This window comes from Hyperoodon ampullatus, assembly GCF_949752795.1.
Source record: "Hyperoodon ampullatus genome assembly, chromosome: 2".
In the NCBI taxonomy this organism is placed as follows: Eukaryota; Metazoa; Chordata; class Mammalia; order Artiodactyla; family Ziphiidae; genus Hyperoodon; species Hyperoodon ampullatus.
In genome coordinates this window covers 66,245,825-66,272,989 of record NC_136915.1, presented here as the reverse complement: position 1 = coordinate 66,272,989, position 27,165 = coordinate 66,245,825, and the positions used below count along the sequence as shown (strand labels likewise).

Sequence of the window (27,165 nt, the reverse complement as noted above, 5' to 3'; positions counted from 1 at the left end):
TATGGCCCACATTTCATTTCTGATTTGGTACAGCCCAAAAGGTCATTTTGAAAAGTGCTCTGCCTTTTCTTTCACATTAATTTTATTAGATAGTTCAAAAGGGACAATCTGCCAAATTAGAGATTTTCATGTATTCTTTTGTTGAGTAAGTGCAATCATCTACAAATAAGTTTTCTATTAAAATGTACTCACAACACAGCTCAAAACAAAATGACTTTTTAAAATTAAGAATTGTTATATTTGAAAGAGGCTAAAGTCAACTTACTGCTGAAAACACACACACACACAAAGGATTAATTGGTTGAAACTTTCACAAGAATGGAAAATGTTTAATAAACTTAGAATGATGGGCTTATTAAACTATAGTGTTATTTACAGCCATAGTTCATCAACCACAAACACAATAATGTGTTTGCATGGCATGCTACAACAGAAGCTTTATTCAGTTCATTCAGAAAACATTGGCAAAATAAATTTCAGTTGCAAATTCACAGATACAAGCTTCAAAGTATAAAGCTGTATATAACAAAAAATACAGGTAATATTTATAACAATAACTTACAGATACAAACTAATGATACACTACAATTTCACAAAGGATTGTAAACATTTTGCACACTTGTCAGTCCTTTCTTTTAGGCAAAGTGCTCTTTTGATGACAAATAAATTAACAGATACACACTCGAGTGAACTATTTCCGTACAATACAAAAAAAAGTTTTGATTTGTTTTCTTCTTGTAAACATAAGTTTTACAAAAAAATGAAGAATCAATAAAAGTGTCTTGCAGGCCAACTAGAGATACATACCTGGGCAGCAAACTGATGTTGGAAATGCTTTGGATGTTAAATAAAAAATTAACATTAATATATTTTCAATGGTATTTTATACATAATAAATGACAAGTTTATATCCTTAATCATTTCTATCCCTGAAAAAAGGAATTAGGTATGACTTATTGGCAGTTGTGTCATTGAATGGGGTAACAAGGGCTGGAGTCCAAGGGTTGTTGGTGAATGAGCTACAAAATAGAAAGAAATTTGTGGATCAGTTTTGTAGGGTAAATAAAACTGATTTAAAAAACAAACAAAAAACAATCCAAGGCAATGTTCTCTCACTACTGATTTTATAGCTGAGGGCACTAAGCTACACTAATTCCACTGACCTCAGCAGGAGCATTAGCTTATTCAGCACACTGAGTATAGTATTAAATGAGAATCCAGGAATGGTTTACCCCAAAATCTTTATTTGGGGTCACAAGCTTTTGCCACTTTACTGTCCTCCATCCATACCCCATTCACTGCACTTTACCGTGCAGCTAGAAACACGTGAGCTTTGCCTGCATAGACGTTGCTAGCTTTCATACGAAGGTGCCTCTACAGGGTGACCCCTACCCCAAATTCTCATTTATGAATGCTGAGCTGCCTCTTCCCTAAACATACATCAAAACACATTTGACTTGGGCAACACTACAGTCATTCATGTGAACAGACACAACTTTAATCCTAGTATAGGTAAATGCATCAATGGTACAAGCTCTGCTTTTTTCTTTAATCAAACCTTAAAATGAACTTTCCACTCTCAGTATGAACTATGTTGCTTCAAACCAAATGTTCCTCTAAGAGCAATTAAGAAAGCTGGACAACATTTTTAGAAATCTATTTGAAGGCATCTGAAAGATACCCAGGTAGTGAGAACTTGCAAAGTCAAGTCCCAGAGAAGGAGAGAAATAAAATGAGGCTACATTTCCTCCACAAGTTTAGTGACAACTTTAAAAGAAAAGGAGTGTGAGAGGCTGAGACATTTAGCAAAGTTTTCAGGAGTTACACTTTGGGTGGTGGGGAATAAATATGAAAGATCAGGGACCACTGAAGAGAAGTCCTCCTTAAAAGTGACAGACACAAAACAAAACGTAAGCTTTTTTGGGGATCCCAAAAGGGTAGTTCCAAAGAGTAGTGACCCCGAAATACACCAGCCCTTGTGAGGACTGATGCCTGACTGGATATACAATGGAGAAAAGACAGTCTCTTCAATAAGTGGTGCTGGGAAAACTGGACAGCTACATGTAAAACAATGAAATTAGAACACTCCCTAACACCATACACAAAAATAAACTCAAAATGGATTCGAGACCTAAATGTAAGACTGGACACTATAAAACTCTTAGAGGAAAACATAGGAAGAACACTCTTTGACATAAATCACAGCGAGATCTTTTTTGATCCACTTCTTAGAGTATTGGGAATAAAAACAAAAATAAACAAATGGGACCTAATGAAACTTAAAAGCTTTTGCACAGCAAAGGAAACCATAAACAAGACGAAAAGACAACCCTCAGAATGGGAGAAAATATTTGCAAACGAATCAACAGACAAAGGATTAATCTCCAAAATATATAAACAGCTCATGCAGCTCAATATTAAAAAAACAAACAACCCAATCCAAAAATGGGCAGAAGGCCTAAATAGACATTTCTCCAAAGAAGACAAACAGATGGCCAAGAAGCACATGAAAAGCTGCTCAACAACACTAAGTATTAGAGAAATGCAAATCAAAACTACAATGAGGTATCACCTCACACCAGTTAGAATGGGGATCATCTGAAAATCTACAAACAATAAATGCTGGAGAGGGTGTGGAGAAAAGGGAACCCTCTTGCACTGTTGGTGGGAATGTAAACTGACACAGCCACTATGGAGAACAGTATGGAGGTTCCTTAAAAAACTAAAAAAAGAATTACCATATGATCCAGCAATCCCACTACTGGGCATATACCCAGAGAAAACCATAATTCAAAAAGACACGTGCACCCCAATGTTCACTGCAGCACTATTTACAATAGTCAGGTCATGCAAGCAACCTAAATGCCCACTGACAGATGAATGGATAAAGATGTGGTACATATATACAATGGAATACTACTCAGCCATCAAAAGGAATGAAATTGGGTCATTTCTAGAGATGTGGATGGATCTAGAGACTGTCATACAGAGTGAAGTAAGTCAGAAAGAGCAAGACAAATATCGCATATTAACACATATATGTGGAACCTAGAAAAACAATACAGATGACCGGTTTGCAGGGCAGAAATTGAGACACAGATGTAGAGAACAAACGTATGGACACCAAGGGGGGAAAGCAGCATGGGGAGGGGGTGGGGGTGTGATGAATTGGGAGATTGGGATTGACATGTATACACTGATGTGTATAAAATGGATGACTAATAAGAACCTGCTGTATAAAAAAAAAAATAAAATAAAATTCAAAAAAAAATGACAGACACAAAACAAAACAAAATGTAAGCTTTTCGGGGGGATCCCAAAAGGCTAGTTCCAAGGAGTAGTGACCCTGAAATACACCAGCCCTTGTGAGGACTGATGCCTGATTGGATTAAGTTGATCTTACTCTGACCTAACTGCCTGCCAAAGGCAAAACTAAATCCTCTCTGGTGGAAGATATTAACCAGAGCCTCAAATTATTTCTAGTTTTCATACCTAACATCTGAAGTGCAATAAAAAACAACAAGGCAAATAAGACATGACTTGAATGAAAACAAAGAGGAAAAAACAATAGAACAGACCCACAAAATACTGGAGTTGTCAGATATGTCCCTTAATGTAACTATAATTAATATAACAATTTTGTTAAGGAATAAAGTGATAAAATAGATAATTCTGGCACAGAAGTGGAAACTATATAAAAGAATGAAATGGAAATTCTAAAAATTGAAAACACAATAACTGAAATTAAGAACTCAGTGGATGAGTTTTACAGTATAGGCAGAGAGAGAATTAGTGAACTGGAAGATAGGTCAGAAGAATATCTAGACTGGAACATGGATGGTCAAAATGCTGGAAAATATGGACTTTTTCAATAAGAGTAGAAACCATAGTTGAAGAGACAAAATCTGATCCTTTTGCATAGTGAAATACATCAAACTACTTATTCAAGAAGCATATTTAGGCACACTATACTAAAACTGAAAACCAAACATAAAGAGAAAAGCTGGGGAAAAAAAGAGATTCACTTTTACAGGAGCAAGAATAAGACCAACAGCTGACTTCAACAATAAGTGGTATCAAGTTAATTAACTATCTATATTCCAAACAACAGAAACAATGGAAGCAAGAAGACAATGTAATTCATACTGCCGAAGTGTTGAAAGAAAACAACTGCCAACCTAGATTTCCACATACAGAGGAAAAACCATTTACAACTTCATCAAAACAAAAACTTATGAATAAACCTAACAAAAGATGTGCAAGATTACTAAACAGAAAACTCTAGAATATAAGAAAGCATTTGAAGATGACCTAAATAAATAGAAAGACAGACTAAGATCATGGTATGGAAGACAATATTATTAAGATAGCAGTTTCCTACAAACGGATCTAATAGATTATATCAAAATCTCAATTGTTTTCTCTTTTCTGGTGGAAAAATTTATGGCAATACAAATAAACAGCAAAGTAGGACAAGGTTGGACTACTGGATATCAAGAATATAGGCCTAGCATTATTAAAACAATTAGGTATTGATATAAAAATAAATAGACCAATAAAACAGAACAGAGGGTACAGAAATTGACACATAAATTATATGGACACTTGATTTATGAAAAGTGGGGCACAGCAAAGCAGCTGAGAAATTGGTACTTTCATAAGCATAACAAAAACTTTGCTCTTTATTTTACACCACATACAAAATTCAATTGTAGATGGACTGTAAGTCTAAATGTCAAAGGTAAAACAAATTTAACAAAATTTCTAGAAGATAACATAGGAGAAATATCTTCATTATCTTTGAGTAGGAACAATTTCTGAACAGGTCACAAGAAAAGCACTCCCCATGAAGGAAAAAAACTGATGAAATGAACTACATCAAAATTAGGAACTTGTGCTCAATTAAACATACTCTTAAGAGAGGAGAAAAAGCAAACCACAGAATAGAAGATATCTGCAACACATATAATCATCAAAAAACTTATTTATATTCAACATATAGCCAAAACTAGAACAAATCAAGGGAAAAACAAAACAGACAAGCCAATAGACTAACAAGCAAAAGACATGAATAAGCTCTTCACAAAAAGGATATACAAATGCCCAATGAAAAAATGCTCAGTCTCATCAGTGATGAGGGAAAAGCAAATGAAAATAATGAGATAACACTACACAACTAAATTGGCTAAATTAAGAAGTCACACCATACCAAGTGTTAGCGAGGATGTGGAGCACCTTGAACTCTCATGTGCTGTTGGTCTCAGTGTAAACTGGTTCAACCACTATTGGAAACTCTTTGGCAGAATCAACTAAAATTGAACATATGTGTAGCCAGGACCCTATGTTCTACTCCCAGGTATATACCAAATCAAACTGTGAATTAATGTGCACCAAAATGCATGTACAATAAGGTCCATAGCAGCATATACATAACTGGAAATAACGCAAATGTCTATCAACCCTAAAGTGGATTGTGGTATATTCCTACAGTGGAATTCTGTATAACAATGAAAACAAACATATCACTGATTCTTGCAACAATACAGATGAATCTCACAAACACTGTAGTTGAAGGAAGTGAGACACAAGAATACATTCTGCATGGTTCGATTCATATAAAGCTCAAAAACAGGCAAAACTAGAACATGATTTTAGAAGTCCACACAATATTACTTTGGAGGAAGAGGATAATGATCGGGAGGGGACATAAGAGAGGCTTCCAGGGTGCTAACTGCGTTTTAGTACTTCATCTGGGTAGTACTTACATGGATATGTTCATTTTATTAATTCATCAAGCTGAATACTTATGTGTGCACTTTTCTATATGCATGTTTTGCTTTAATAAAAAAGTTTCTTTAACAAAACTCAGTAAACCCCAATCTAAAAATCTGAGTGTGAATACTTTCTCTGACCATAGGAAAATAAATTATTTAAATATTTATCAGGTGAAAACAAAAAGAATATTTTTCCTAAGTTAAAATCAAGCACTATGAGTCATTATCAATATTTGTATTTTAGCCATAAGGTGAGTGTTAAACTTGTCCCTTAAAAGGCAGTCACAGAAATAAGAATGTTGGGTAGATCTTCTCCCTACTACACCCACCCCCGACAATATTTTTCAGCTACTACTGAGGTAATAGTTAAAAATGTGAATAGTATATCAATAATATACTATTAGAAGGTACCAGTAATTGATTGCTTGGGAGGCAGCTGTTAAATATTAGGATACCTACCATCCATATAACTATGCAGCGCAGTTAACATTGTCCCATCTTGGGGCACATAGGCAGAATAAGCCATTTCTTCTAACATGGGTGGAGACAGCCTGGAGGGCGGGACTGCTGTGACTGGGGCAGAGGAGGAGTGATTAGGACTGACGTGTTTCTTGTGGCGTGCTCTACAGTTCTGAAACCACACCTGAGGGAGGAGAAAAGCAATGTAGCTATGTCACATTATCAGTTGAGTACATTACCAGTTCAGTTTACCAAGGAATGCAACCTCATTCTACCATATAAGTGCAGCATAAATCTAAATAAGCTTTCTAAAAAAGAATTCTGTAGACACAAGAGAAACAATTTTGCACAGTTATCAATGGTCATTTTCTTTGCCCAAATAATAATTATTTGTTGATTTACTTAAAAACTGATTCTATACTGAGCCAGCATCTTCCAAAATAAAAATGGGGTAAGGGATTCAAAATTCCAGAGAAGTTTCCTTGGTTTTACTACTGGCATTTGGGACAAAAAAGGAAAACAGAAAAAGCCCTTTCATCAGAAAATTTTTAAAAATGCACTACTAAATGTATTCTCAGACACCTGCTGGACTTATTTTAAATCTTTTTTCAAATGACTAAAATCCCTACTGAGAGCTTAAAGCTTTCTACAAACCTCTTGATTCAGTTATTCCAGTCACACTGTAACCTGCTGAGTTCAATTTCTCTTAGTAAATACATAGGCTATTCTCTAAGAAACAGGTTAAGGTCAGGCTTATAATAAGAAACAACTAGTGATTTTTAAGCAGAAGAAAATAACAAACACATCCACTGGTGAAACAGTTCACCAAATGTAAAGAGCTAACCAGCCTGTCATCCACTTTATCACAGAAATAAAGGAAGCATATTCTGGGTAAGCAGAGTTTTACGTGCAGGTCAGGGTAAGTAAGGCTAGACTGCCCAGAATGCTTCTAGTATCTAAGCTACGTGCATTTGAACTCTCTGCTCTTAGATAAAACTTGCCTACAGAGTGTTTCTCTATTAAAATATTATAGCATTTATTTGCTATCACTCAGAACAATTCTGTCATAAGAAGCCAGAGAAGTGGAGGGATAAAAACTTTAAGGAAATTAGGGTAAGAACATTTGGGGATCAGGGGCGAAGGCTAGGGGCATAAGTCTCTACCTAGGGCTGGTAGGTAGGTACTTGACGGCACTAGGGAATCAGGGCTGAATAACATGGAACAGAAGGAAGCTACAAAAAAGATTTATGTGAAAAAGTTGCTCTGATATCAAAAGGCACACCTTGTCCTTGGGACTCACAAACAGAAGGCTGAAAAGTATAAACTCAAGGGGTTAAAACCAAAGGAACAAAACCCAATAATACAATGGCCTCTGAGCACGTGGCTGAGTGGTAGCACCTGAGGTATATTTCAGGAACAAGCTTAGGCATGTATCAAGGAAAAGGAGTGAGAAGTCACAGCCTTCTCTCCCATCTTCTGGAGCGTTAGTTAGACTCTTAGGTACCTATACAGAGACTTTACCCAAAGTCTTCAGTCACAGTTCCTCCACAGGCTCCTTAACAGGTGCCACTGCTGTCACCCACCCAGCCAAGAAGACACACTCACACATTCTCCAACTTGTAAGCAGGAACTGCTGTCACCTGCCTTTTCCCCTGACAGTGCCCAGAAGACAAGCACCCCAGAGGACTACATATAACCTAAAACACATGGTGCTATGATTCCCAGAGTTTCTTCAAAGTATCTTATGTCTCCAATAAATTATATATTGGATGGAAACTGTTCAGTTATTTTTAAAAATCTCAGACTTTGTAAATAAAGATGAAGAAAGCATGACATAAACAGTAGAATGACTACCTTAATGCTAATTCAAATAACTCCTTGGAAAGATCAACAGGTAATTAAGCAGAGAGAGATTTGAAAACACAAAGTGTCATGTAACTTGTACAGCAAAACACAGTTGAAGATTCCAGACATCAGAAAACAACTTCTGACAAGAGGACTACCTAGCTTCAGGAATAAAATACAGTCCTTTTGACTCTCCTCACTGACTTAAAATTTCCTCCTTCTGCTTTCAAACCTCTAACAAGGGTTACAATTTCTTATGAGCAACATACTCTTTTAAAAAATTTGAGTTCTAAATTGAAAAATACATAAGCTGAAAGCAGGCCATGTAGGCATTCTGCAAAAGAAAAGACTAATGCATAAGATGAATCTCTTAGAAAACCCAAAGAGTCAAATTTGAGAATTTAATGTATGAAAAAGATGGAATTTTAAATTACTGGGAAATCAGTATTGGCATAATATTGATTTAGAGGAAGCTGGCTAATAGTTTGGGAGAAAAGAAATAGAAAAATCCCTACTTTACAACGTGTAACCAAAAGTAAATTCCAGATAAATTAGGGTTTAGGTGTAAATAATTGTGACCGTAAATGTTTAAGGAAACAAAAGCCAATGTTGATATACTCTCTAGGTGGAGCCAAAGCTATGAGAAAAAAATATTAACAGATTTGAATACAAAACAACGTAAAATTTCTATGTGGAAAAAATAAGTGAAAGGGAAACTGATGAACTATGAAAGTTTAACTATGATAAACAATAAACACCAGTACAATAAAGAGAAAATAAATAACCCAATAGAAAAGAGCACTAAAAAATACAAATTTTATTTTCAAAATAAGCACACATGTTAAGGTTTACTGACAATAAAAGAAATATACATGAAAACAATGACATTTTCTGACTGCCAGATTGGAAAGGATGTAAAAGAATGACAGCTTTTAGGATTTACGTGCATTGGGGAAGGGGAAATTTCACACATAGGTCCTGGTAGAATACATTAGTTATGAACTTTCTGCAAGGCGATTTTTGTACTATCAGTCAAAGGCCCAAAAATGTTTTATCTTTTGACTCAACAATCCCACTTTTAGAAATTTATCCTACAGACACTACTGAACAAACGTGCAAGGTATACACACAGTGTTGTTCACTACAGCATTTTTATGATAGCAAAAAATTGGAAATAAACTAAATAAACTGTGCTATGCTCAATATGTGTAGCAATAAAAATGATGTAGATCTTAATATGGAAAGAGAACTTTGAGCACACTGACTGGAAGAAATAGCAATGTTTTATCATGTTTCTGTAAGATACACAATTCATAATTCACCTCTCTGAAAGGGTATGTGAACAGTGATTGTATCTGGATGCAGAGTGTGAAAAGCAAAATCATCCATCTTTATTCTGTGATTTCAGCTCAATGACGATCTGCTCTGTTATAATGTCTCACTATGCAGCCTTTAGCTAGTAAAGGTGAGACCTGTACTTACACCCTGTATAAGAACATTACTTCTACCTAATCTTTGGGTAGCCTAGTTTGTATATTAGAATCAAGGCCTAGTAATCAAATCTCTTTTCTTTAACTTTTCTGAAGTGTGCCCAATACTAGGAAGTAGGCTGGGCCAAGAGGTTATGACTACTATTTGAGATCACTGTAGTTAATCCTTCAAAAATACTGTGACGGACTATATATTTGAATTGCTAGTACTCCTTCCTTTGCCATCTTATCAAAAATATTTAAATTCAATCCTCACATATTAAAAGCCACCATCCAACAGCATATTCTCCAAGTTCTAGTGCTTGAAATGAAGTTAACTTGCTCATAATACTGGTGACCTAAATACCTGGAAATTACATGACAGATGTCTGTCTGCGGTATTTATTTCTTCAAATAATAAGAAAAGCTCTCAGAAAACCCTCCATTTTCCTTTCCTTCCAACTTCAAAATAATCTAAAACATAATAATCATGAATCTGACTTAGCTACAGCAGTCACTGTCATTGAATGTATAGAGTCTTAGATTACAAGGACACCTCAGACCATTAAGTTTGAACTACCTCAACAAAGGAAGCTTCACTTCCAGGTACAGGGACTCACTACCTCGATGGTAGCCTATGCCATTTTTGTAGCCTTACATACTGAGAAAATTCTTGATAGTGAGTGAAATCTGTTTCTTTCCTACATTCCCTTGCAGACACCTGATCCCACTGCCTGTGGGACAGCCTTTCACATACGTTTAAAGACACCTATTCTGTTTATACTATTCCTTCCCTTACCATCTCTGGATCTTTTTTCCAGATAAATATCCCTGTTGCTGTTAATACCAGCACATAATTTCTAGACTTTCATGACCTTAACCTTCCTGTAAAGGGAGCACTCTTTTCACATTGGTTCCCTGTTAGTCCCTTTCTAAAATTTGGCACTCTGAAACAAACACAATACCCTGGACATTTGAAAAATACTGAGGTCATGGGACTTGCCTCTTCAGAGAGCCCCATTACACTGCACTCAACCAAATCCACTGGGAATCTAGGTCTTTGGAGAAGATACAATATCATCAGGTCTTTCCCACTGACTTCTTGGTAGAAATGATTTTTTAATTATGAAATACTTCAGGCTTAATAAACTGAAGAATGAATACCTGTTTACCAATCACCCAATTTAAGAAGTAAAACATTATATGTGCAGTGTTGGACTTAACCTTTTTTCTCCCCACTGAACTTCATCTCGATAGTTATGGTCACTAGCATTATTAAACCTTTACACCTTTTTTAACCTTAAATATTATTTAAAATTATTTTCCACTTCCCTGATCTGAGGGAAGTAGAAAATCTTGACACAGTTGACCACTTCCATCTTGAACCCACCTAACTCCTTGGTCCTCCATGATGCTTCTATACCAGATTCATTCCTTGATTGACTATAATGGTCCAATTCAAACAGCTCTCTCCATAAAGTCCGTTCTTCCCTTTTTATTGTCCGTGATCTCTTTCTAAAGGATCTTACCCAATTTCATGGGACTGGATCTCTCTGTTTGAGTCCTGCTCATCCTTTAAAATACCTGTTTATATGCTCAACTGCTACCATCATTGTCTGATTATCACAGCTAGAAGGGAATTCAACTCCCTCCCAACTACCAAACCCGTTTTTAAAACAACCTATAATATTTCTGTCAATAGCACCATTCCCATGGATACTTTGACTTCAAATTTAAGAGTCATCTTTGATGTCTCTCTGCTTCCCCATTACAGTATCCAGGTCCTTTTCTTGTCTCTCTAGCATCCAGTACCTGGCATCAGTGTTCAGTCAATAAAATGTTTTCGGATGAATTCTAGGCCACTACCTCAGTTAAATCTCTTTTCAAAAAAAATCACTATTTTGCTGGGCATCACTCCTAATCTGTCAATCTCTATGCAGCCTCTCCCAACTCTAATTCTTCCCACGTACTGTCACCAGACCTTTCTTCCTAAACTCACGTAAAATCTCTTCCTAAAATCTCTTCCTGCTCAAAAGAGAACTCTACATGTACAGCCTCTCCAAGTTCAGCTCCAATAATTCCATCCCCCACAATCTGCAAACACAAATCTTATCTGTCAACAGATTTACTCTAACTCATCCTTCCCTAGTTTTGTTTACATCACTCCCTCTACCAGGATCTTTAACAAAGGCCAGAGATATCCCACCTCTTGCCGACCCCTCCCCCACTCACTCACATACAAAATAATAGAAAAGAAGAAAAAAATTCTGGCCTCAGAACCAGATCTAGCTTGGAACCACAGTTGTCTTTTTAGCCTGAGGATCCTTAGGGTTGCTCTGAGCAATGAATGAATGGTCAACAAATGGAAGCCTAGACCAAGCAGGCTAATTATCAGGTTTAAAAAAAATTGATTAGAGTGTGAAGAGACCTAAAATGGCAAGTTAATGCTTTGATGTTTCTTCACAAAACAAAACAAACAATGACAACAACAAAAAACTAAACAAAACTCCCCCCAACAATTTACACTTTTAAAGACCTACAATAACTGGATTGTTTGTTTTTTTGATATTGAGCTCCATGAGCTGTTTGTATATTTTGGAGATTAATCCTTTGTCTGTTGTTTCATTATGCTAATATGCATATATAGAATCTTAAAAAAAATATGGTACTGATAAACCTAGTTGCAGGGCAGGAATAAAGATGTAGACATAGAGAATGGACTTGAGGACATGGGGTGGCAGGGCAAAGCTGGGGTAAAGTGAGAGTAGCATTGACATACATACACTACCGAATGTAAAATAGTTGGCTGGTGGGAAGCAGCAGCATAGCACAGGGAGATCAGCTCGGTGCTTTACGATGACCTAGAGGGGTGGGATAGGGAGGATGGAAGGGAGGCTCAAGAGGGAGGGGATATGGGGACATGTGTATGCATATGGCTGATTTGCTTTGTTGTGCAACAGAAACTAACACAGTATTGTGAAGTAATTATACTCCAATAAAGATCTATTAAAAAAAAAAGCTAAACACAGAATTACCATATGATCCAGCAATTCCATTCCTAGGTATATATCTAAAGGAATTGAAAGCAAGCGTTCAAACAGATACTTGTGTGCTGATATGTACAGCAGCATTATTCATAATAGCCAAAAAGTGGAAATGACCCAAATATTCGTCCATGGACAAATAAAATGTGGTACATACATTGGAATATTATCCAACCATAAAAAGGAATGAAGTACTGATACATGTTACAACCTGGATGAACATTATGCTAAGTGAAATAAACAAGATACCAAAAGGGGGGGGAAAAAAAAAGACCTAGAACTTTTAACATCTCTTGATTAACCTTTAAAATAATCACCTGTATCACACGTCTGCTCAAGCCTGTCCTTTCTGCCAGTTTCTGGAGGGTCTGTGCATCTGGGTTGTTGTCCTGAGCAAATTGTGCTTGCATAACCTGTTTTTTAAAAAAGTGCAGGTAGTAAATAGCTAAAAATAAGAAGCTCAATCTTATGCATTTTGATGACAGGAGAGATAAGACATGCACAAGAAAATGGGATACTTGCATTTTATTACCTGAAAATCAATATGGGGAAGTATGTATAAAAAAAGAATGCATATTGTGTACATTTATGCACAAGTTGCTATGTTGAAATCTTTAAAAAAATCTATTTCAACATAAAAACTTGTCTCTCAACTATGCTGTTAAAAATAAGCTCATCTTTTCTTCCATTCTGACAACCCACAAATAAAATGCATAATAGTATAAGTCTCTTTACTATTTTTTCCATTTTGTTAAAAATTGCTAGCATTAAAAAACTTAAAAAATATTTTTTTTATCTTCAGCCTCTACTGAGCAAAACAGGTTCAAGGCCCCTACCACAATTTTTATCAGTGCAAAAGTAGACAGTGCAACAGATGGATTCCACTTAATTGTAATGACTCCATCATTAATTGTTTTGAGCACTTGCTTTATGCAAAGGAACATCTGGGATCTTAAAAAGAGACACCCATCAGCCCACTGAATAAGAATTTTCTGAGATCTAACATTTATAGATGGAAAAGCTCCCAAGTGATTCTGGTCTCAACTTCCTAGGAGAAGATATACCCATGCCAATAATTAGCAACAATACAAGCTAAAGTGAGAGGTGAGGAGTTGGGATGGGGGGAGGGAGGAGGAGTACCAGAATAAAAGCACACGCCAAGGGCTTTGGATTCTTTCAGAAAAGGAGATCACGGAAATCAAGTGGGATATTTGAATTTTATTACTTAAAAGTCAATAGAGGGAAGTATTATAAAATATAAAGAAAGTATTATAAGAATGAGAAAGGGCAGTCTGGCACCCAACATGATTGTGCATGTCTGTGGGCATGTGATGGGGGTAATCTACCTAATGACCTTAAGTCCTGCTGACCTTGACACCATTTCCAGGAGGTAAGATTAACTGCATTCTCCACTATGCTCCTCAAATAATGCTATCTTTTGCCACTGCACTTGTCACTGGGTAGCTAACTAATGTGTTAGCAAGTCGAGCTCTCCATAGCAGATAGTGAGTTTCTTGAGGGCAAAGGGACTGTCTTATTCTTCATATCCGCAGGAGTTAATCCCCCTTCCTGTCACACAGTGAAGACTTTGTGATGGGATGAACCTCGACAATGTGAGGAAAATCTGAAGATAGTGTGGAGAATAAGACCGATGTTGTTCCAGGAAACCTTATGAAGTTTACAAATTATATAATTTTTTTCAGTTAAGTTCTCGCTGACAGTGACTCTTCCAGAATAAGGTATTCCTGGCTTCCTATCCAACTACACTTGTCCACACACTCGCTGTAAACAGCACATGTATTTTTGCTTTAAAAAAAGTGGGCAGAATAAGCCTAAAAGTTTATAATCTCGCCCAGCTCACTTCTTTCTTCCTCTCCTACTCCAAACGTGTTAACTTTAATATCTTCATGTGCAAACAGAGTTGTGTTTATACGTAGTTGAACATGTAACATCCCAAAGAGAAAACAGAATGAACAAATTAATTATGTCTTTGTTTTTTAATTTTTCAAGCAGAAAAGCTGAACAGATATTTGAAGATTTGTTTGTAAGGCCATTATTGATAATTTATAAAACAAAAACAGCATGGTTTTCACAAATGCATTTCAAATTCACAAGTTTAATAATGGAAGTAAATTACATTTACTAAAGCAATTTCTCATTAAGGAATAAAGGAAAACTTAAATCAACACTGATGGTTTAAAGCTGGAATATGCTAAAGGAAAAGTAAGATGTGTTCATCAGTGTTTAGTCTCACAAAAGAACCCTTTTAATTTTAACTTGGTTTCATTACTCTCTGGTCACTAATGATGCCAAAACCCACCCTACTCCTTTTCTGAGCTCTTTTAACATGGTCAAGGAGCAAGCCTCTGTAGACACATCATTTTAAGGCCAGAATGTCTACCAGAAATGTGAGGAGTCTGCATAGTAGCAGCTGACCAACTTGATCTGAAAGTAGATTAAAGTAGGTGCTAACCCTGGCATGTTTAACATTAATAATCATTGAGCAAATACTTCCAATTACAATAAGCAAACCATAGTATTGCCGGAACTTTTAAAATACAATTTATACAAATGAGACAATATTTGAAATATTTTTGGTAACACAAAATAGTACTCTATTCTGAAAGTCAAACTATTTTTTCTTCCCATAAGCTTCTAAAGAAGAATTTGGGAAATTTGTTTGTTTCTCCCATTTTAAGTCTTATAAGTCCAAACCAGGTTGTCTATGAATAGTCTTGACTTACTGATCACCTATATTTTATTGTTTTGCTAAATTCAAGCACTACTTAAATATATTCAGCTGTCTGAAAAGTAGGACAATTTGACAATGAGGTACACTGCCTGATTTATTAGAGGTTCTGGCAGAATATAATGATTCAACTTATCCTAGATTCCTAAGCTACAAAGAACACTTGAGGACAAGGATTGTGTCTCATTTGTTTCAGCCATTCCTGGCACAGATAGATGCTAATAAATACTCAATAAATGAGAACATGCTTTGATAAAAACCTATGATTCTGATATAAAGTTTTAAAACATGATTCAGATACATTTTCATATAATAATGCATAGCTTAAATAGTTTATGCACATTTGCAATTTAAAACTATAAGGCTATCTACAAGATTCAGAATCTCACTCTTGCTTTAGCTGACACTGCCATTAAGTGGAGTTTTGTTAAGGCACGGTTCTACTCATGGTCTCCTGGGAGGCCAAGCAAAATGAAAAGACCAGAGGTTTGGGGAGCAGGGTCCAAATCTCTTCTCTGCCATTCCCTTGGTGGTCTGCCCTGGGGGAGTCCCTACACTTCTTGGATGAGGCTACCTATATCAACGAATTTTAAGAGATAAAAGAAGATAATGTAGAGAAAATGTCTGGCATAAGACTTGGTATACAAAGACCCCCACAAATATTATTCCCTTTCTATTTAATTAGTGCCTCTATCTTCCTATATGAGATTGTATATCTACCTAAAGTGTTTTCAAATTTTCACAGTTATCCTTTTACTAATAAATGTTTATATTGAACTAAAGCTATCAGCCTTATGATTATTAAAGTTATAGCCAGGCTTTCATGGAAACAGCCCACTTTATAAACAGAACATATTTATATTAGAGATTATATTTTAACTCAGACACCTTTTAACTACTGGGTATTTTGCTGCCAGATCTCCCACAGTTATTCATATCTCCTAACCTGGGGCTTTAGGTGATCTTCATTACAACCAAATGAGGCACTCAGAAAAGCAAGGTTCAAACAGATATCTCTTTCAACTGCCTTATCTTTCATTTCCTACTTACTGACCATGCAGTCTATGCCTAAATTAAGAAATCAAAAACAATCTTTTGGAAATTTTTTAGAATAGATCTAGATTTTAATGCTAGATTGCTTCCAATGCCATTAAGTTCCCTTGGAATATTTGTGTCATATCAAGGCTTCTTTCTTAATCATTCTCAAAATAAAAATTCTCTCTTTTACTGCATTCATCTTAAATACTGCCAAGTATTAGAATACTATAAGTGAGTTTTCAAAATATTACCTTCATTTCTTAACATTGTATAAATATCCTTTCAAGTCTGAGCTAAGATGGATACTATGTGTAAAGCACCCAGCCATACATGGTAGGCGCTTTACAGATGTTACCTCTCCTTAACATAAAACAAGTACTTCAGTCACATTAACCTTTTAGAAAATGTGATTTCTTTATCTGAAAAAAAATGCCAGAAAGAATCATTGTATGCGTAGACTTAAATATAAAGCAAGGAGTAATTATTTCATTACTTTCAAGACAATTTGTATAACCAGAACTTATGACAATTATATTAAGGGCAACTAAGTTGAAGATAATCCTTCCCTTTTCAGGGAACATAATGAACCTTTAGCATCAAATTATAGAATTACTCCCTCTACCCTCTTTAAAAACAAGAAGGGTCTACTTGATAATTCTTTCCTACTCAGAAAATGTACAATCTTGTCCATTAAAAGACTCAATGTGGTTTGTTAAAAAGATGAACACATTAGTGTCCCACAGACCTACATACTGAGCGTCTCTTTCTGTTAAGAGTCCCCAAATATTTTATCTTCTAGCTCAATTACATGTAGTAATGTAAATGCCTGGGTTAAAGTAATTTTTATCAGGAAGTCAGAACAGATCAACATTTTGTTTCCACTTTGATGTTAATGCTAACAGACCCCAGGGAGACGAACTTGAATGACGAGTTCATATCACATCCTGACTCTCGAAATATTGATAAACAATATTTAGGGCAATGTTTTCGTACATCTAACAAGTTAGTTTTCACAAAAAGCATAGGCTAACCTTTCTGAAAACAAAAATGTTTTAAGACAGCATAGAGATTGTTTTTTGTTTGGCTTTGTTAGTTTGGGTTTGGTGGGGGTTTTTTGTTTTTTTTTTTTTAGGTGGGGAAGGGCTTCAAAAACTCAAATTCATTGTCATGTCTACCTGGAGCTGATCTGCTGTAAAGCTTGTTCGAGCTCTTTTTGCTGGTTTTGGATGATTGACATCTTGCTCTGTGAGGAGGGCGCCTTCGACACTAATCCCATTACCTGCATTTAAAAAACACACCATTCATACAATAATAGGTTGCTATATGAACAATCATACAATAATAGGTTGCTGTATGAACAATCATACAATAATAGGTTTCTTGCATCTCTTGGCTTGGTATGAAACTGTATACATCTTCTAGCTTGCCAAATCCCTTAAGTTTCAGAACATACTAGAAACATACTGTGGAAACAATATTCCATTTGTAGGCTTGTATATTTAGTCAAAAGTGCACCAATTTGGAAGTGCACATCTAAGGCTCATCCTTACAAAGGCAAATACAAGGAAACAAATGGTTACAAAAAGCAAAACAGAACCCTAAACTCAAGGCTGCTTCCTGAGAATATGGCACAAGGCGAATACATATGCCATGGCTTTTCTTGTAAATAAACAGATGGAGACCATCACTAACAGTAGAGGGCTTAATGAGTTTCACCACAATTACACTGCACAAAGTAATGCTTTAAGACGACCTTAGGAAAAATCGTTATTGTCCCTGTGTTCACTGTCCCAAAAGATTCAAAAGTATTTTAAGTATATATTTACCATTTTCCACTTCTCTTTTTAAATTATCCAGCATGCAGTCATAATGCACTCTGCAGAGGACTTTCTCTTCTACCAAAGCAAACTCCTCTCCTGTGGAAAGTTGCCTTTTGCAAGAAAAGCAGGCAAAGCACGCCAAGTGATAGACATTCCCCTTGGCCCTCCGGACCCAGTCAGTAGAATGGATGTGCCTCCCACAACGAGAGCAGCGAGTTCCATACCTTCTACATAAATAGAAGGGTGGGAGATGAAGATTTTAATGCTTGGTGAGATATTCATCAGTCTAAGATTAAATTAACACATTATTTACTCATTGGATTAACCCAAGTATTTAAATCTTTTGAAAAGGAAACAGGAATCAATTATTTTTTTTAAAAGTCATATGGTACACAATCGAGACTTGAGATGGGATCATAATTCAAACCTGTTTATAAAACAAAAACTTCTCATTGTTACTCTAAAGGAGAAAAGGATTTTTTTTCTTTTAAAATAAATGACATAGGAGTTTCAGTATCCTTCTTGTAACAAATATCAGTGCATTTATAAATTACCTAGAGACTCAACATAACACACACACACACACACACACTCGATACTGAAACCTAAAAATACAAAAGCATACCACTGAAGATATAAATAATGACGTCTTAAAACCTAGTTGAGATAATTAGAAAATGCTCTAAACATTTTTTTAAAGTTAAAACATTTTAAATTGATATTATCAAAGAATGAATAGAACAGAAATTGTTCACTTTGGTGTGAGGAAATCTCAGAAACCTTAGTGAAGGAAAACTCAGAAATGTTTCCTTTGGTGAACAAGCTGTTGCAATACCATCCACAAGAGGAGGGGAAATACTACCTAAAACTTTTAGACACATATCTGGACATTAAATGCAAGTTAATCTTAACAAAATGCCAGATGTAAAGATTTCTTTTTTCTCTCAGTCCTAGTGACCAGACACTCTCTGTCATATCTCCTACCACAATTGCAGTCATAACCTGGCATATCCACATTAAACTAGATAAGTATATGTGTCTGTGTCTATTCCTTAACATATCTTTAGAGGTATTGCCAGTTTTTAAGTTAATCTGAAAAACTGAATCATAAAAATAAATTTCAGAATAAAATATGAAGTATAAAAAAATCCTGAAGAACTAGACTTTCAATAAGTCTCTGAAACCAAACATTTCAAGGGGCTTTAAATTACCAAAAAAAAAAAAAATTAAGATTAGCATATCCTAAGTGAAAGAGGAGGCAAACTGCTACTATTTTTGAGGAAACAGAGAGCAAACCTGATGAGAAATATATGTTTTGGGTAATTATAAAATTCTATGACTTTATAAAATAAAGGACTCTGGATTTCATGAAGTGCTTTAAATTACCTAGCAATTTTATTCAAATCAATCACTAAATTCTCTTAAATCAGTTTTTGAAATTGAGTATAAATAACATAATTAGTATTACAAACTTCAGTATGTACTATTAACTTCCCAATTTCACAATGAACATTCTTCTTCGTTTGGAAATGCAAATAGGGAAAAAATGTGATAATTTTAAAAAGTCATGCTTAAGGATGATTTCAATTTCGAGATAGAATTTAATTCTTAATGGATAGCTATCTTAGAAGAAACTTTACATTTAAACTATTATAAAGAGACCATGTGGAGAAAATGTTACATTTAATATCCTAGGCAAATACAGTCTCACAAAACAAAGATCAAAGAACGGACAAAAGAAACAGGAGTTTTAGACAGAATACGTAATTAGACTTGGTGTATTTCCGATACTGGAATGGTCAATTCTTCTGAATAATATGGTTTAATCACAGTTTCCAAACTGCTGGCATTTTATAGGTATATTACGAGGGGTCATTCTATAGTAAACTGGAAAAAGCACAACAAAACCTTGATTTTTTCCCCCATAATTACTTCATTTTCGTCTTGCTACTCCCCCTGAACAAAGGGCTTTGTTATAATATAAGTCATCTTATATTTCATACTTTATATCTCTGCACAGCAAAGAAAGTTCCCTGTTTTTAATACCTAAAACTTTCATTTGCCAAAGTGGAAATAATTATTTAAAATTAATTTTTGTATACTGAGTTCCTAAAACACATAAGCATGCTAATTTTATTTGTTTTAATACAAATTATACCTCAAAAATATGAAGCATTCTCATTTTGAAATCCACTATATAAGAAAAAGTGGGCTTCAGTAAATAAAACTGGACAAGAAAGGCTATTTACAAAATTCTCTTTGTGTAATACCTTCTTGGAGTATCTACTTACTAAAAAAAAAAAGTTTCCGTGTACCTGAAATAATCAAGTTTGCAGAAAATGTCTTTGTCTTTAATATAACAGCTGGTATGCCTTCCTAAGGAGGTCCTGCAGACACTACAGGAGAGACACCGAACATGCCAGCACAGGTCATTCACCTGTGAAGAAGAAGGGGTTAGGATGAGAAGCCATTCTAATACCACACTTAAGAGTATCCTTCATTGGTTTTCTGTATCAGGCAATTTTAAAAGCTGGCCCCTTAATATTTTAACACATGCTCTGAATGTTTCTATCTAAGAGGTGTCATTTACACAAATACGCATCTAGATATATTCTCTTTTAGACCTCAACCAGAAAATCACAGTAGCATATTATACACTTTGTGTTTAATTTTTTAAATATACTTTTGAAAAAACTCAGGTTTTTTTTTTTAAATTGAATGTCTATTCAGGTTTTTTGTTTGTTTGTTTTTGTTTTGTTTTGTTATTGAACGTCTATGAACAGGGAAAATTTTGGCCACTTTAAAGTCCTACATACTGGTTTTATATTTTTTTCCTTGACCAAATTCTTCCCACCATGAAACATGGTAGCTGAAGAATTCAAGCCACATCCCTTCTCAATCTACTTTTTAGTTAAAGTGAGAAAGAAAATGGAAAAGAAGCTTTGTAAGAAATACTTACCCGTGTAAAGAAGCCAGGCAATCCATTTTACTTACAAAACAGAAATTCCTAAGGTAGATATAAATGTTGAAATGGCCAAAGCCCTGGCTCCTGTCTAACATTAAATAATCAAAACATAAAGCATTGGTAACCTTACTTTAATGATTTGGTTACTAGAGGAAAAAAATAAATCTATTATAAGCGGTTCTAAAAAGGCACCCAACTATTTGCCATTTATACTTCAGGAAGTAAGACATTAAATGCTTTGATTTAATTTAATAAATCTCAGCACTTTATATTCTATATAGGAGCATGAAACATTGTCAAATCAGGGGACAAATCATAAACAGCCTTACCTTAAACTGTTACTATCATAGTATAAGTGGCACATCTTTAGCCTTCAAAAACGAAGATGTGTATTGAATTGAATTTGCCTGTAATGCAGGCTCCTAAATTTTGCTCTTGTTAAATGGACACAAGAACTAGGCTTATGCTTAATTAAATTTCATTTAAAAGAATGGCAATGATGCAAAAACACCATTTATACTCTACAAATGGATCTAATGCCTAATATAAGAATTAGGAAATTGGAAAAATGAGAAATTGTGAAATACAGCTTTTGCTACACTATTTCATAATAAAGACTATCTTGTCCAATGATTCTATTATATTAGAGCTACTGTTCAACATATTTTTCTGTGATATGAAATATAAAGGGTCCTTCGAAGCTGAAGAAAGTTTCACTAGCTTCTAATTACAGTTATGTGTCTCTTTCCAAAGCACTAATGAGAGTATCATTTTAGTGAAATTTTAAGTTTTGGTCTTGCTATAAAAGAACTACATGCTCACCATACAAGAAAACAGGGAAAATAGCAATAGGAAACAATAGCAAAAAAATCTGAGGAAATCGAAATAAAAAAAATTAACAATGGTGAATGCTGTCCTATTAATTAGAGATGCATTTTCTTTCTATTTTTTCCCTCAAACAGGCCCAATTAAGTTAAAGTGTAGAAATACAGATTTCCTTTAGTATTCCACTGTTTAAGGCCTTCTGCATTTTGATGTTATCCAGGCTCTTTTTTTTTTTTTTAAGCAAGGCTAGATGCAGGCTTCAGGGCAGAGTCATGGCCATTCTCTAGTTCCCTAAAGCCAGATGTAATGCCTGGTTTGCCACCTTTCCTCAAAGTTTACTCAAAAAAAAAAATCTCCTTCATCTTCCATTTCTTTTCCAGAGATGAAAGTAAGGTGAACAGAGAAAATTCTGGTGACTATAAACCTTTCCTGATGGCTAGCATTGATCCAATCTCTGTATGTATACATATATAGGACCAAGCCAGAAAAAAATCACTCAAACGACAGGGCACTGAAGTATTAGATGGGGCAACAGATGCATCTAACTCCTCTCATTTTTTTTGTTCTAACTCCATGTAACTTGCCTCACAATATGGTGTTTTTCTATATTAAACAGTTATACCCTCAAATATTCTATTAGGTCTAACAATTATTTTTCACCAGTGACTCAAATTGAATTCAAACTTATCTGGAAGAATAAGCACACAAAATGGGGGCAAAAAAGTTAAGATCTCAGTTTTTAATCATAAAGTGTCAAACTTTTGTTAGAACTAGTTTCCTATATAATAAGCAGCAGCTAGTTTTCTTGTACATATATTAATATGTACAAAAAGGGGTGGACTAAGACTGTACGTAGAAGACTTCACTGAGGAAGGAAAGCTACAAAGGAAAGCTTTAAAAGACTCTTCAGATAACTTAGATTATTTTATACAATACAAATATATAACATAAACATATGTTAACATATAAAAGATGAACACTAGAAATGATTTTATCTATTTCAGAGGATATGTTGAGTCACTTTATAATAACTTTTTTCTTTATCCTCTTTGCTGTGTAGTGGATCCATTATAGATCCATCAGAAACATTCTTAAAGATTAAGCTACTTATTGAGAGGGCTCATTGAAAATAAGAAACTAGTTTTGATCCAAAAGATGGTTTTTAAATATCCAAAAAGGCTCAGGTGTGGAAACACTGAAATGTGAATGTTAAGAATGTAGATTTAAAGAGAAAGCCAGCTTTAAGAATCAACCACCAATTAAGTAAATTAGTCACTTTTTAAACGTTTTCACCAAAACTCCTTTTGGTGCTTTATCTGGGTTGTATCTACAGGGTATCATTCCAACTTCCCAGATGAAGCAGCTTTGTATGTTAAGGGAGAAATTTAAAGAAACTCACTAATTTGCTTTTTGAATTCATATTCTCCATAATGAATTCTTTTGAAAAACTGGGGTGGTGGGGGAGGTGAGGAGAATAGAAAGTGAACTGGTTTGCTACTAAGTCAGTGTAGGAGAGATCATTATCTTAAATAGTGGTTTTAAAAAGCTATTGAAATTGAAATTCCAAGGTATTAGAATTAAGACACAAGGGACTATGATCCTTCATGCAATGACATGGGTAACTAGCCTGCCAGAGTTTGTACTCCAAAACTCCCCCACAATATCTTGAGAGAAGTAAAACAAATCGAGACAGTCAACTCTCAAACCACTTGAAGCACTTCATCCCAAGTATTTTTCTTTCTTTCTGTTTTGTATAAATTTACATCAATTTCCATTTTTTCCCACTAAGCACTGAAGATGACATTAAAAAAAAAATCATTCGGTGGCCCTGAAGTATTAAACCTTAATGAGAGGAGGAAGATATTGAAAATGGTTTTCATTTAAATGCTACTACGAACTATTACTCTGGAAAAGCCTCAGGTTAGTGTAAATAAACATAAGACTGTAAAATATCTATCCAGAAAAGACCCTACCCTTTAAGGCACTTGACAATGGTTCTCACCAAAGGAGACACTGAAAAGGGGAAATCGATCAACATATACAGACCTGGAGTCCTCATAAGCAGGCAGACGTGTGGGTGTTATTGGGGGTGGAGGGACCATAACCCAAGGCTCAGTAAAAATAATCGGGCAGGACCCTGTTTCCAGAATGGGTAAGCGTTTCCTCACTTCTGTTCCTCTACAAGTAGGTGGCTAACTCCAGCACATCCACCCAGGGTATCGGCATGTCTAGACCAGGATGGGTCACACGTAAGCAGTTTTGCAACAGCGGGTACTCTAAGATTTCTTCTCCCACTCTTTCCCACCGCATGAGTTGTCCCTGACTGGGCCGTAGTGCTGAGAAAGTCTACAATCTCCAGCGAGAACTTGAGTGAAAAGAGAGGGAAAATAAACTTTTCTCTTCTCCCAGAGCTCCCGGGGAACCCCGCTGCCCCTGGGCCTCGCGGCTCCGCCCTACCTTGAGAAGGTACTTGTCCACGATCTCCAGGCCGCAGCTGTTGCACACACACTTGCCGGGGCAGACGGAGCCCGAGGCCATGGACCGGGGCGAGGACGACGGGGACAGTGGGGCCGAGGAAGAGCACGAGTCCTCGTCCCCCACTCCCTCGGGGCTCACCTGCAGGAAGCCACGAGGCGGGGTCTCAGGCGGTTCTAGACCCCTCCTTCTTTCCCCATCCCACAGACCCACGGGGGCTCCCTCACAGCCTCCCTTCCCTTACCCCAAACCACCCTCAGTTCCTGAGGTCCCGCTTCTCGCCCTCTCCCCTCGGGTCCATGCTCCCACCACGCCCCCGCCGGGGCTGCAGACCACTGACCTCAAGGACCTGGGGCGCCTGGCGGCCCTGCGCAGCCCGCCACACTGGCTCAGCTTCTCCCCCCGCCCCAGAACCCCTCTCCACCCGCTCCCCGAGGGGCCAACTGCGCCCGGGGAGGAGCGCGGGGACAGCAGCCCTTCGTCCTTGGGCTGCCTCCCCACGGCCCGGCTCGCCACCACCCGGGTCCCTACCCACTCACCAGTCCCTCTTCCCCGGCGCCTTTCCGAGTCCTCCCGGCCGCCAGGGCTGCAGTCCGCCCGCACTCCTCCGACATGAGCCCCTGGCACTGAGGAGGTGAGGGCGGGGAAGTGGGGAGGAACAGAGACGAGAAGTTCAGAGCCGGCACATGCGGCCCAGAGCTTCAGCTTCTCCGCACGCGGGGCGGGCTAATGAAGGCCCACGGCGCTCCGGGCCGCACGTGCAGCCGTCTGGGCGCCTGGGCCCGCGCGCGCCTGGCAAGCCGACGCCGACGCAGCCTCCCTTGCAGGCAGCGGGCGGCGGCGGCGGCGCAGCCTCAGCGCGAGACTAGGCGGCCACCGGAGCACCAAGGGCTCTCCCGGCGCGCGGCCGCCCTCTCGGGGCTCCGGGTCCCCGCGCTCACCGTAGTACGTCGGTTCCCCGCCCCGCTGCCGGGGGTAACAAGTTAATAACAATCATCCCGGCACAAAGCAGTTTCTTTCTAGACGTCAATCACAGCGGAGCGGGGATCACCCGGCTAAAGGGGGTGCATGGGGGTGGGGTGAAGTGGGAGAGAAGAAAAGAGGATTTGAGGAGGGGGTGGGGGTAGGAACTTGATTTCTTTAATAGCCTCAATTAAAAGAGCAAGACACATATATATTTTTAAAAGGGGGCTTTTTGAATTGGATAGCCCGAAAGGTGAAGAGGTTTAATAGGATACTTGAAAGCTAATTACAGCGGGATTTAAGAAGCCTGGTGTTTGTTCCGATGATAATTTGAATGAAAATGCTTCAGATTAAACCGAGCCAGCAGCTCTTTCGTAAACTTACAGTAATTAGAGCTGCGAGTGATTTATACTCGTTTCTTTAAGGTGTAAATTGCCACTTATTGCTCGGTAAGTCAACATTTGAGCTACTAAAGGATTATTTTTAGCTAGCGCAAAAAGCGGGTCGAATAATGGAAAATATCCAGCTGAATTTAATTTGTGTCATTAAAAAAAAAGAAAAAAAAAACCTCACCCAACCTCGGTCAAAATGTTTTAAAGCAACAACGCGCATTACTCAAGTGTTTCCAAGCCTTTGTAGGAGTTTTGTTCTTAAACGAAAACGCAGCCGCTCTGGGCTTTTTCTGCCTTCGTTTACGGAAACTCTAGCTTGGGGGGCGGGGGGGGTCCCGGAACTCGAACGGCCCACACTTCTGCATTTGTCTCTTCGCCTCCCTCTTTCCCTCACTCTGGTAGCACCAGAAGAGATACTGTCAGAGCCCCCCGGTCCCTCGGGCTCTCCGCCGGGACCCTCGGGTGCGCTCCCTACTCGGGACCCAGCGCCACAGACACAAAGAGTTTAGGCAGAAGAGCCCCGAGTTCGCCGAGTGTTCCCCGCCAGCGTCGGCGCGAAGACAAAGTCAGCGGTGCCCAGTGCGGGTCCGGCGGAGGCGCTCAAACAGGCTGCAGATGATTTTCAAACCTAAAACGCGAGATACGCCGCGGCTCCTGCCTCCAGAGTTAGGTGAGAGTTTGTCAGTTTCCCTCCATCTTCTCGAAGAATGGTGTGACTCGAGAGCCCTGGGGTTGGCTTCTTTCGGTTTTTTAAAGTAAAATGGCCTTCCTAGCCCGCCATAGGATCCAGAGGCCTTCCAGGAGCCACGTCTGCTTTTATTTCGCTGTGGGGCCGCGGCAGCGCGGACCGCCCTACGGCCAGAGGAGCTCCTTAGGGCCGGCAAGCATCCGCCGGCGGCTGGGAGAGGGAAGCCGCGCCTCTGTTCCTTCCCACCCCACAGCCGCCTGGACCTCCCGACTCACTCTCCCGACCGCCCTTTCACCACTGCAAACACAACAAAAGCACGACTCACATGTACCCGAGAGCGCCTTAGGCTTGAGGCTTCGTCTCCCAAATTACGGTCTCCATGGCCTCAGGTTAAGTGAGCTTGTGGGGAGGGGAGGCAATGATTACTGACTAACGCTACTACGTAAGGGAAAAAAAAAAAAAACTGCCAGGTTTGAAGATGAGGCCGTTACAGGTAATTTCTGAACCTCATTTAGGAGCGCAAACAGCTCGCAGGAAACTGCGATTCAGCTGGTCTGGCCAGGCGTCGGGTCGCTCACCTTCTCGGGAGGAACTGCCAGCTCCGGCACGTCCTTTTCTTCTAGTTTACACACAAACATCTGCTCGCTTTTCCAATACAT

At 37.7% G+C, this 27,165-nt stretch overlaps 1 protein-coding gene across 2 annotated transcripts; it reads right to left on the bottom strand.

The window, feature by feature from the left end:
• Positions 1 to 942: 942 nt before the first annotated feature.
• LHX8 (LIM homeobox 8) lies at positions 943 to 27,165 on the bottom strand (the record flags this gene model as incomplete). Of its 2 annotated transcripts, none has more annotated exons than XM_079697065.1 (9): positions 943 to 1,019; positions 6,234 to 6,417; positions 12,909 to 13,004; positions 17,554 to 17,657; positions 18,205 to 18,425; positions 20,514 to 20,635; positions 24,446 to 24,604; positions 25,003 to 25,089; positions 27,085 to 27,165. In XM_079697065.1, the coding sequence occupies 9 exons, from the start codon at positions 27,163 to 27,165 to the stop codon at positions 943 to 945; spliced, it is 1,131 nt and encodes a 376-aa protein (XP_079553191.1). The 2 variants fall into 2 exon arrangements, with proteins under 2 accessions (XP_079553191.1, XP_079553192.1); XM_079697066.1 differs by having other exon boundaries at positions 969 to 1,015.